This window comes from Hydra viridissima, unplaced genomic scaffold (assembly GCF_058129835.1).
Source record: "Hydra viridissima isolate aposymbiotic clone 2 unplaced genomic scaffold, HvirCarnegie_v1 scaffold_6, whole genome shotgun sequence".
In the NCBI taxonomy this organism is placed as follows: Eukaryota; Metazoa; Cnidaria; class Hydrozoa; order Anthoathecata; family Hydridae; genus Hydra; species Hydra viridissima.
In genome coordinates, this window is record NW_028324305.1 from 6734214 (window position 1) to 6745960 (window position 11747).

Genomic DNA, 11747 nt, shown 5'->3' on the forward strand with positions numbered 1-11747 from the left:
CGATGCTTTCTGTCATTAAAGGCCAAGTGTATTAGAACTTTCTTTATCAAATTTTGTTATTAGATTTTTTAGAAACGGAATTGTTGTTATTATCCAAGTTTTATTTGTTTAGCTAAAGTCTTATAAGAAAAATTAGTCAACACAGAGAAGTTCAATAAATAATAGTTTTGATAGAAGTCTATTCAATTACTTTTTTCTACAATTACTTAGACGTCTGGCGACGAAAAAAAAAGCAGGTGAAAGAACTCTATTAGTTTTTACTTATAAGTACTTAAAAGCGAGTTGAACCACGAATAATTAAAACTGAGCACTAATTAGATAATCGAGGCTATTATATCTATACTTAGAAGAATCATGCTTGACCATTGATAAAAATGGTTTTTACCAAAGAATTAAAATTTGGTTTCGCTATTTGACTTTCTTAGACCACCTAACTTTAGAAAAAAAAAAACAGTATTATTCATGTTAAAGATATTAACTCTCCGGCTAACTCTCACGGCTCGGTCCATGCTTTACCATTATCATCAAACCAGCTTGTGCTCGGCTGCGCTTTATCCAGTTTTACGATTAAGTTTTATTTCCAATTTTATGAATTACTAAAGGTTTATTTTGTTTGTTTTAAGGACTTTTTTTTTTCCATTAATAACTAACATACTTAACGAACGTGCAATTTTTAAGCCTTCAGGCATAAAGAAAACGAAACAAAGGAACTGTGTTTGAGTTACCAACTAGAGTAATTAATGAGGCGAAATTCATAAATGAAATAAAGAACAACAAATGTGAAGTAGGTAACTAAGCCGTGTTTATCAAAAAATATTTTCCAAGTTAAGGTACTGATTTCTTTTTCATCGATTTAGTGTAGATTCCTATCGAGAGCTCGCACTAGCAAATATTGATTTAACTCTCTATCTCTATAATAACAGCATCTTTCTCGGTTTTTCGAATTTGACCTAAAAAATAGTTCAAAAACATATAATACTACTTATGTGAATTTGTAATGTGTGTGTGTGTGTGTGTATAAATCTGTGTGTAAGTATTAACTGCCTACAACCAATTTCTATATTTTTCATACCAATTCTTTTCCAGTGCAAGATCATGACAGATAACTTCACTCATAACAATGTAAGGGATCGACACCAGCTACATCAAGTAATCCTGACTGGAAAAAGAGACAAGATATGAAGGAAAACTAAAAAGTATAGATGTAAGATTTTGCATTATTACTTTCAGTTATAACACATATAAACACATACAAATACAGACACAGATATAAGGGTGTGTGTGTATATGTAGTTCTTGCAGCATGAAAAAACTCATTCTTTTTTGTGGTAGTTTGAAAATTATGTTCGTAAGATGATTTTTAAGTGGCCTCAAAAAATGAATTTTCAATCCAACCATAATCCTAGAAAATAAAGTGTGTTAGTTGAAATTCATGCCAGACAAATATTCCAGTATTACAAAGAGTGGACAAAAGTTGGGTTTAGAGGCTGAGAAAATAGCTTGAAGAGCCTGAAGGTGATTATGAGCCTATTGCTGAGAGATTGATTTACAAACAATAGTCTGATTACGTCAGAACTCCTGAATTCTTTATTAAGGTCCAAGACATAACTAGTTCTCTGATAAAAAGGATTTTTGTCCAGAAAAAAAAAACAACCAAAACAACCATTGGCTTACTATGTGCCCCAAGGATGTACCCAAGGTCATGCAAACCCAGTTTCCAGCCATTGTCATGCTCTTTATAGTCATCTCCTCATAAGATGACATCACTTCTTCCTCAAGGGCTTGAGGGAGAATACAAAAAAAAATTTAAGGTTCAAAAAGAATATAGATTGCCCTGGATACAAAATGCTGCTGGACAACCATGTGTGGTAGCAAGACTCACCAGACTTATCACCAGAAAAGTTTTATGGAATTTTTTTGTGACACAATTGAAAGAAAGACCAGCAAGTCTCCATGCAATACCACGGCTGTGTTGAGACACTCATTGATGCGCAGTAATTTAATTACAGTAAAAGGTAAGGAGATTAATCCAGTTTTAAAATGCAGTTGGTTTTACTCATAACTAATCAACATTTTCTTAGAAAATATTATTTTTTCAAAAACCATAATTTGATCATTAGATACTGTCCACACCCTGTACATACATACATACATACATACATACATACATACATACATACATACATACATACATACATATACATGCATAAAGCATTTATGTGCCCTTAAAATCTGCACTAACTATTTGAAAATGGTAAATTATAAACAAGTAAACAAGAAAATACTTTTGGCAAATAATTTATTTCATGCCTTTTTCCCATGAATTTCAAATAAATCTTGAACACAGCCTTAATTCTGGACCCGAACCTCTAACATATCTTCGGGACATAACCCTTGGGCATGGCATTCCACTGCTTGATGACAGAGGTCTTCAGATCCACAAGCTTTTGACTCAACATATGTTTATATACTATAGTCCAGAGGGTTTAAATCTGGGGAGCTTACTGGCCACAAAACTCTCTACCCAAAAGTCATACATGTTTTTTCTGAGCCACTCTTGGGTCTTTCTGTCTGCATGGGGTAGAGCCCCATTCAGCTAGTACACAATTTTGGAATCAGGGATGAAGAGATACTTCATGGCTGGACATGGCCTTCCAAGATTTTAAGCTATACATTTGTATTGACTTTGACCCACTGAATAAATTAAAATGGGAGGCATCTTCAGGCTATTGGAAGCCACAACTCCAAACATGATCACAGAAGCAGGACATTTTATCCTAAATTTAAACCAAATAGACTCTAGAACATCTTCTGGCTTTAAGGAGCTAATGTAGTGATTAGTCCTGCTACTTGATACAAAATTTGAGCTTTTGACTGCTCTAATAAGCCTTAAAATCCTCACAGTCTTTGTCTTACTATTTCCTGGTTTCCTCTCTATGTGGCTATACTTTTTAATTTGACTTAAATATCATACACAGTTCATTTATCCAACCTAAGTCTTGCTGTAGTGACCTTGGATGTAACACCCATGCAGTGAAGGTCAATGACATCTTTTTTTTGGCAGTCAGTAAAAAAATCAAAATTTTCATTTTATTACTTATTTATGTACAAATCAAAGATTCCAAAACCATAAATCAAAACAACAATTCCTATTTTAAAAAATGCCAAAGTTAGTGTGGATTTTAAGGGCGTGGAGTGATAAAAGTAAATATATTCTGTTTTCATCTGATGGTATCAGGATGTTAGATGCTCAAAAAAGAATAAGAGGAGACACCTTGTACACCATGCCAACTAGAGAGCCATAGTGTGGAGATGTTTTTCCTGTGATTTCTAGGGCCATTAGTTTAAATTGAGGGCATTGAAGATGTTAAAGTACTATATGAATTTGATGAAAAATCATATACTACTACATGTCAAAAGAAAAATATCTGTGTTTTAGGCTGGCCCAGCCAAAGTCCTGCCTGAAATCCTATTGAAAATTCATGGGAGGAGCTTGATCATCAAATTAGAGAAGAAAATTATGCATACAAAAAGAATGTTTACAGCTTTACACTAAAAATGGAAAAATATGTCTATAACCAAATAAATAAGCTTATCAACTCAACCCCTCAAGTAAGGGCATTGAGTTGACAATATTAATTTGTAATATTTCCTCATGAAATATATATTAATCTAATAAAATATTTTACTTTATTAACTGCTGATCATTATTATCATATTTGGTCAAAGTTACACTTTTTACTGCAGAAACCTATGCCCAGTGACATAGACTAAATGTGTAGAAGACATCTGTTGAAAAATGCATCCAAGATATTAGTGCTCTGTAGGTAAATGTGCTGTTGCAGTATATAGCAAATAGGGATCAATGCTTAGTTTTTTGATTTTACACAAATATAGTAATTTCAGCATTTTTCTTTCCTAATTTTAAAAAAGTCAGAAATTTTTCTAACTTCATAAGTTAGCAACTTTCCCTGGATATTTTCCTCCTACATCATTAATGTTTTACTGTTTGAAATTACAAAGACATTAAGTTATACAAATAACTTTTATAAATAAAATATCAAAAAAACCAGTCAAAAAATGGGTTATGCAACCAAATAAGAACATGGCAGTCATCATGCCTATATTTTAAATCAAAAAGACTGACAAAGCTTCCCTATTTTTATTATCTCAGTTATTCAAACTCTGATTTTAATTCTATTAATTGGCTCTCGCCCAAATATTTCTTTATTTCAAAATGCCAAAAAAATTTTCCATGTTTGACATTAAAAATTACTAAGATTATGTCACAATTATAATTTTTGAAACAGCATTTCAACAGGAGAAACTTTACCTTCTAGCAAAAAGCTAATCAATGCCTTCACTTAAAGCTTCAAAATACTGTTTTAGCTTAAATTGACTGAGGAAGATATCAAAATTATTTGTACTAAGAAAAAAATTGTACTCTAGAAAATGAAATAACAGAAGTAATTAAATTAAAAGTTTAAAGGTTATTATATTATACTTTTTCTTTCTCTTGTTCTTTTCAGTTTCTACATTAGATCTGACATCTTTTAGGCTTTTTATGTGCAACTTTGCAATCTGCTATGAACAAAAAATAAAGTTAAATGTTTTTTACAATTATTATAGAATTTAAGATGTTTAGAAACAAATAAAATGGTAGTGAAAAAGTAGAAAGATATCAAATATTAATTAATATAAAAAGATGACAAAAAATTATTAAATAATATAAAAATATAAAATACTAAAATAGGAAATATAGAAGTTTAATTCTCTTCCACAGTGATGCTGCAAATGACTACCATTGGTCTTCTGGAGGAAACATCTATAAAATAGCAATCACAACTTTTTTTAATGGCAAAAGAAGATTAAGTTTGTAGAAAAGTCAACTATGAATTAATACTTTTGACAAAGAATAGTTGTTTTTTTTCCAAGATTCTTCCCTTTTATTTTACATATGTATGCAAAATCTAAATTTTTAAAGATTTTTTTCCATTTTAATATATTTGGAGACATAAAATTCATATAACTCTTTGATTGATGCCAAAAACAGATAACTTGTTGCAGAACATGATGAGGTTTTCTTATAATAAAATATAAAGATTTTAATTGTCAAAAGTAAATGCTGAAATGTTATTAAAACAATCAAATCTCTCTACATCACATGATAAACTATATAAATTATGGCATTGATCTTATCATATTAGGATCTGCATTGATTAACTAAGGCATTCAGCAAATTTGAAGCTTGCAATCAACTTTTCTTACACAAAGTAGGATTTAAAAGGATAATCATTCCACATTCCGCAAAAGAAGGAAATTTTGGTAACGCTCTTCTGATACTTTATCAACAATAGCAGCACTAACATATAAAACAAATAATCAAAATTTGGTTGCCTTAAATTTGTCAAACTACAACAAAGACCTTGACTTCCTACCAAACTCTGCTGTATGTAATTATTCATGCCTTCTAAACAAGCAGATATTAGCAATCTTGAAGTTTAGCTGTAGAAAGTTACATCTTTCTACAGTTTCAAGAGTCTTCTAACAACTAAACAAAATAAGCTCATATAATTACTATTTTAAAGATCTGAAAGAGTGGAAAAACCTTTTTGATATTCTAGACAGCGCCTTAAACTAAATGAATCACTAAACCTTACTTCATATGAAAAATCATTTTTTAAGTTTGTTTTTCTTTAACATTACACATAAAGAAAAATATAGTAAATTTTTGAATAATAAAAAAATGAAAAATATAGTAAAGCAGGGATGATATTTCATGTTTGAATGAATAACATTGCAGAGTCCAGTTGTGTAGATTAAGATACATCTTTACTATTAAAATTAAGAATTTAACTTACTATGTGTACCTAATACAAAGCTTATCTTGTACAAAAGCAAGGTTCTGTTAAATTTGAATGTTAGATTAAGGTTCACATTGTAGTCACACTCACCCTAAAACTTCTGGGAAAATTTCAAAGTGTTTTGTTAAAGATACTCAGGAATTTTAGAAGGCAGTGACCACAAAAAGTGAATTTTTTAAATGTCCAAAAAATGCAAATTATTTTAACTATTATTTAAAAAATTAATTTTAGTTGAAAATATATTTAAAAAGACCCAGTTTTATATCTATACCACCTTCAAGTTCTTTGTTAATATCTTTCTTTTCATGCCTTAAATGCTTTCATCTACATTTAAATTTCTGTTATTTTGTTTATATTTAGCAATTTTTTTGGACAAGCCTTTATTAAAAAAATATCTTGATGGAATATTTAAATTGCTAAAGACTTTTCTTAATCCATTATAGCCATTAATAAAGTTGATAGAAGGAGAATCTACACCATTTGTCAAATTTTTCTACAGAAACAAATTGTCTTTGGGCAACGAGACTAAAATTTAGGCCTTAATTGACATTTTGAGTCAAGTCATACAAGAGTGTATTAAATAAATGATCTTGATTTGGCTCTTGAAAAAATTATTTAATTTTATTCCTTATAGCAGTAGGTAATATGAGTTTTGAAGTGTATATGTTTTTACCTGTATCTTTTTTGTTGCTATTCACACCAGCTTTCTTTCGTACAAAAACAAAATTTATGACGTTCATCTTTACAAACCTCTTTTTAAATTGTGAAATAATGCAGCCCCAACTGCTTTTTTTTATTGCATAAATATGCTTAGTTTGACGGATTACCATAATATGACTGAAATATGTTGATGGTTCTTTTTCGTCAGACGGACACTTTTTCAAAATATTTTTAGTCAACTGACAGTAATTATGTACCGCACTTTGTTTTTAAATTGCATAACTTTGCAGCTAAACGTTTATGAAAAATGACCAACACATTGCTCATATTAGCCATCACACTAAAAATATATATTTGTTGCACCTGCCGAATGACATCGTATCACCTGAAAAATAAAGCTAAATCTAATTAACACATTAGCCTAAAGCTCTAGATATTTTTATATTACGTTATAAAAGAACAGATAGGTAGCTAGACTTTAGTTTATTTTAAGGTGTTCTTACCAGAACCAGAAGTGTATTGCACGACTGGCTTTTACTTTTATTCTTATTCTTAGGTTTAGCTGATGACATTAGCTTCCTCTTTGCCACCACTGGTTGGCCTGCGAAATTTTCTTTTGAAACATTTACTCGTTAGGATTGCGGAAAGCATCCACAACCTTTGTCCAGCCACTCTTCATGGGGTAAAATAGTCCCACATCGAGTGGCTGCATGAACTGAGTGTTATTAGGTGAAACGAGAATAAAAACTATTTGTAAATCTGCTAGCTTCTTCATTAAATGAAATTGTATCCAACTTTCATGTTGGATACAATTTCTAAACAATAACTTTTCTCTAAGTATTATTATCTGTCAGCCACTGGTGAAAAGCATTGCATAAATATTCATAAAGAGCTTTATGATTTATATAACCCTTAGCAGATTTACCAACAGCTACTAAATTTCGAGGCAATGACTGGTATACAGTCATGGGGATTCTCTGGTTAGCATATATAGTAAGAGGGGGAGGAAGAGATCCGTCAGCACCAATATTTGCTGTAATAAAAGTGCAAAGAAAAACTAGAAAGCTAAACTATCATGCTATCATGCTTAGCTCTCATGCTAAGCTATCACGCTAGATATTTAAAATCAAAAACAACCTATATCGGTGTATTATAAACAATAAAAGCATTAAAGAAATGACAGAAAGATAGGCAATAAATTTAATATAAATTTGCATACCAAAAACTGTAATTTTTTCTTTGTCTTTAGCTACCGTGGCATAAGGAACATTTTTTGATCTTCTTTCAGCCAAGACTTTTCTAACTTTGGGTGAAAATTGAAACCCGGACTCATCGAATTTAAAATTGTGCTTGGGTTCATATAGAATATCTAGATAGTCTTTCTCCGCCAAGTAACTTCTAATGTCCGCAAACCACTGTTTAATTAATTGTTGTGACACCATTTATCTTCAGGTTTTAACAATCCTGATCTACCAAATTGATAAGGTCTATCCCTGTTTATTTTCCCCACCAAACATTCATCAGACAATAGACGGGTCACAAATAAAATGATGGTGTCTTAGATGACAGAATGACCTCTCCTTTGTGCATTTATTATATAGTTAACCAACACTTACTCCTCAGCTTCGGTCAAAAAAGTGCAGGGGCCCATTTTTTTGAACGTAGATGCTTTTCCAAAATCTTATCTCTCAAGGTTGATCTAGGAATGCCATAATGCTTTGATGTATAAGTTGCGCTTATTCGACCGCTAAAAAACAATAAAGTATGTAGCTTCATTGGCAGTAAGAACTTATAGCAAAGATTTTTAGATAGTGAAAGGTTAATAAGTAGTGACATTCCGTAAAGATAAATATTGTCTAAGCTAACCTCTTTACATTCGCAACAGCCTCCGCTATATGTTCTTCAGTATATCCATCTCTAGTAGCCATTCTAGATGTGCTACAACTTTTTTTATTGATCTATAATATTTTATTAAATAAAAATTTTTGAAATTTAAATAGTTGCAAGTTTAAAATTAGTAGCCTGGTACCAAGTATTAAATGTAAAATTGGTTTTAAAATTGTTTAAAACCTATTAATAAAGTCTGAAAGTAGAAAATAAACATGCATGATTTTACTAATCAAAAAAAAAAAAAATTCGAAACGTTGTCGTGTCAAACGTGTCAGCCACAGATATTGCACCAGTGTAAGAACAGATATGGATTCTTGAAGTGAAGCTTAAGTTGATTGAGTGAAAAACTACTGCTAAATATAGAAGTTAAACAGACAAGAATCAACCCAAGTGAATAATGAAGCAAGAAATGGTATGAGACTGCTGCTGCTGATTCCATCATAGTAATATATTATCCTGTATTATATTATCCTGTAATTTATTATTTTGTATTGAAAGGAAATCACAAAAATTTCTGTTTTAGTTGCATACAAAAATAATTCTGTGCCTTAATATTTAAAGTAACAATAGTCAAACTTTCGTCATTTATAAAAAGAACATCAAAGTTTTTTTTAGATACAATTTCTGAACTTTTCAGCAATAAGTTTTTGCTCTACATGTCTTTAAGTGACTGAGTGGTGAAGACTTGGTCGCATGGCGAACACTGGGTGTTTTAGGTCGCATGGCGAACACTAGGTGTTTTACCCTATGTAAAATGATTGATTTGAAGCCTAAATATGTATTTTCTGAGGTTCCTTGAAAAATTTCTGTCAATATTATATTAAAAGAAAAAAGTTTTGAAATTAACTTTTTTACTTATTTAATGGTAGAGAAGTTCCTCAAATTAACATAGAAGGCTGCAACTCTGTGTTGTGGACTACAACAGTAAGCATTTGTAAGTTGCAACAAAAAATAACAGAGATATATAACATAAATTACTTCGCATTTTTGTCCAATATATTTTCAGGAGGGAGAACTAGTTAAAAACAACGATCGGAAAAGACGTACAAAAGATGATTCATATACTCTTCTTATAAATAAATGATAAAGCGAAAAGAATCAAGTTAAAAACAACTGAGAAAAGACGTATACACGGAGACTTATTCAACCTGCCATATAAAAAAATGATAAAGCGAAAAAAAGAATGGTTAAAAACAACTGGGCAAAGACGTGAATGCGTAGACTCGTAAACGATAAAGCGAAAAGAAGAAAAGTTAAAAACAACAACCAATCCAATCTTACGGTTAGGAAAAGAGTAGGAGAAAGAGAAAGACGGAGTTTTAGAAAGAACTAAGAGAGAGTTTCTTAGAAGTCTTTTTAAGAAAAGTTTAAAGAGAGAGATTTTTTATGATTGAAAAATACTTTGATGAATAAGCAGTTTTATAAGTGAATAAAAGAGAAAAAGAAGAAATTTTTAAAAATCAGAAGAAGTAAAGAATTAAATAGAAATCAGAAGAAATATTGATTAAAGAAGAATAACCAGAAGTTTCAAATAAAGAAGAAATATTCTTATAGAAAAAGAAGGACAAAAAAAAGGAGTAATTGATATAAATAGTATCGAACACTACAAATAGAGTTAGTGAATATTATTTGTATTACAATAAACTTAATGAACAAAAGAGTGCTAACCATTACACACTAATAGAACGTTTAATAAGCTATATAGTATAATAGAATATACTGAGGTTGCCAAATATAACCTTAACCCTTTAACAATTAAATCTTGCACATTCATAACCAAGCTATCCCCAAACCTCACCTTTTCCTAACCAAGTACTCCCAAGGCCCTAAACCTCGATTCCAACCTTCCATATACCCTTCCCCATAACCTGGAGCCCAAAGCTCCCTAACCCCTTACCTCATCATCATACAGACAAACATTAACCATGCTTAACATTCCAAACAACTAATATAACAAATAAATTATTTATTAAAAATGCCGCCCTTACAATATAATATACATTAGCATTTTTATGATGTATAAGTTTAAGAGAAAAATAGATAAATACTGATTTTATACAGTAGCGTGCAAAAGTTTAGAAACACCTACTTTTTTTTCAGTTTTTAACGCATAACTTTTCAAACTTTCTCAAATAACCTGAAATTTTTACCAAATGTGCTCTATATTATAACAATTCAAAATCCATTTCACAAAATTTTTAAAACTCATCGGTCAATTAATTTTTATTGTTTTTTTGAAAAGGCTTCCGAAGCAACGAGGTATAACTAATTAAGAAATTATTTGTGAGTTTTATAATTCAATTACGTAATGATATTTTAAAAGCATGGGAAAGGCTAAGGAAGCTTCAAATGAAATAAAGAAATTAATCATAAAAGCTGTGGGGAAAAAAAAGACTTACAAAAGGATTTCTGAACTTTACAATGTTTCTAAACCAAGAATATGTCACATTATGAAAAGGTTTCGTCAGCGCAAAACTGAAAAGCAAGCCTCGCTCTGGAAGACCTAAAGTTACAACTGAAAAAGCTGATAGATTATTAGTAAGGTTTTGCAAGAATAATCCTCGGATGACTGCTTTCGAACTTAATTCAATTATGCGTCAATTTCATGGCACAAACTGTAGCGTTGATACAACTAAACGTCGATTACGACAAAATAATCTGTACGGTCGCCGTCCAGTTAAGAAACCTCTTATATCTGCGAGAAATTTAAGAACCAGAATAAAATTTGCGAGAGATCATCTCAGTTAATGATTGGTCAAAAGTCCTTTTCTCCGACGAATCAAAGTTTATGCTATTCAGTAGTGACGGAATTAGATATATCAGACGTCCAATAGGAGACAGATTCAATCCAAAGTATCAGTTACCTACTGTTAAACATGGAGGAGGAAATGTTATGGTTTGGGAGTGTTTTAGTCGTGACAACCTGGGTCCCATTCATCGCATAGAAGGTATTATGGACCAGAGAGTTTATTTAGACATAATGAAGAACATTACGCTGCCCCATGCAAAGGACAAAATGAATCGCAATTGGATCTTTCAACAAGATAATGACCCAAAGAATTGTGATCTGTTAAGGAATATTTCAATAAAAAAAAGTCAACGTTCTTGAATGGCCTTCACAGAGCCCAGATTTCAATCCCATTGAGCATCTTTGGGAGTACATTGACAGGCAATTAGTTGGTAGAAAACCAACCAACAAAGACAATTTATTTGGTTTGATTAAAGAATGTTGGTATAATATTCCTCAGGATGTTCTCATTAATTTAGTTGATTCGATGCCTCGTCGCTGTGATGCTGTTTGAAAGGCAAATAGATATGCCACCAAATACTAAC

At 31.1% G+C, this 11747-nt stretch overlaps 2 protein-coding genes across 12 annotated transcripts; both read right to left on the reverse strand.

Annotated features, from left to right (window-relative positions):
* Positions 1 to 780: 780 nt before the first annotated feature.
* Positions 781 to 6801, reverse strand: LOC149886795 (uncharacterized). Of its 11 annotated transcripts, none has more exons than XR_016453567.1 (6): positions 6615 to 6746; positions 5269 to 5362; positions 4746 to 4825; positions 4505 to 4584; positions 1073 to 1159; positions 781 to 950 (listed from the first exon to the last, which is right to left on the reverse strand). XR_016453567.1 is itself a non-coding variant. In XM_090091236.1 (6 exons), exons 1-4 carry the CDS (start codon positions 6692 to 6694, stop codon positions 4538 to 4540), a joined length of 375 nt encoding a protein of 124 aa, XP_089947362.1. In that variant the 5' UTR covers positions 6695 to 6801; the 3' UTR covers positions 781 to 950; positions 1073 to 1159; positions 4505 to 4537. The 11 variants fall into 11 exon arrangements, 2 of the variants coding, with proteins under 2 accessions (XP_089947362.1, XP_089947361.1); XR_016453566.1 differs by lacking the exon at positions 6615 to 6746 and adding an exon at positions 5955 to 6009; XM_090091236.1 differs by having other exon boundaries at positions 4505 to 4581; positions 6538 to 6801.
* Positions 6802 to 8022: 1221 nt separating this feature from the next.
* On the reverse strand, positions 8023 to 8478 carry LOC149886796 (mblk-1-related factor 1-like). The gene is made up of 2 exons (XM_090091237.1): positions 8391 to 8478; positions 8023 to 8271 (listed from the first exon to the last, which is right to left on the reverse strand). Exons 1-2 carry the CDS (start codon positions 8450 to 8452, stop codon positions 8154 to 8156), a joined length of 180 nt encoding a protein of 59 aa, XP_089947363.1. The 5' UTR covers positions 8453 to 8478; the 3' UTR covers positions 8023 to 8153.
* Between the last annotated feature and the right edge of the window lie 3269 nt (positions 8479 to 11747).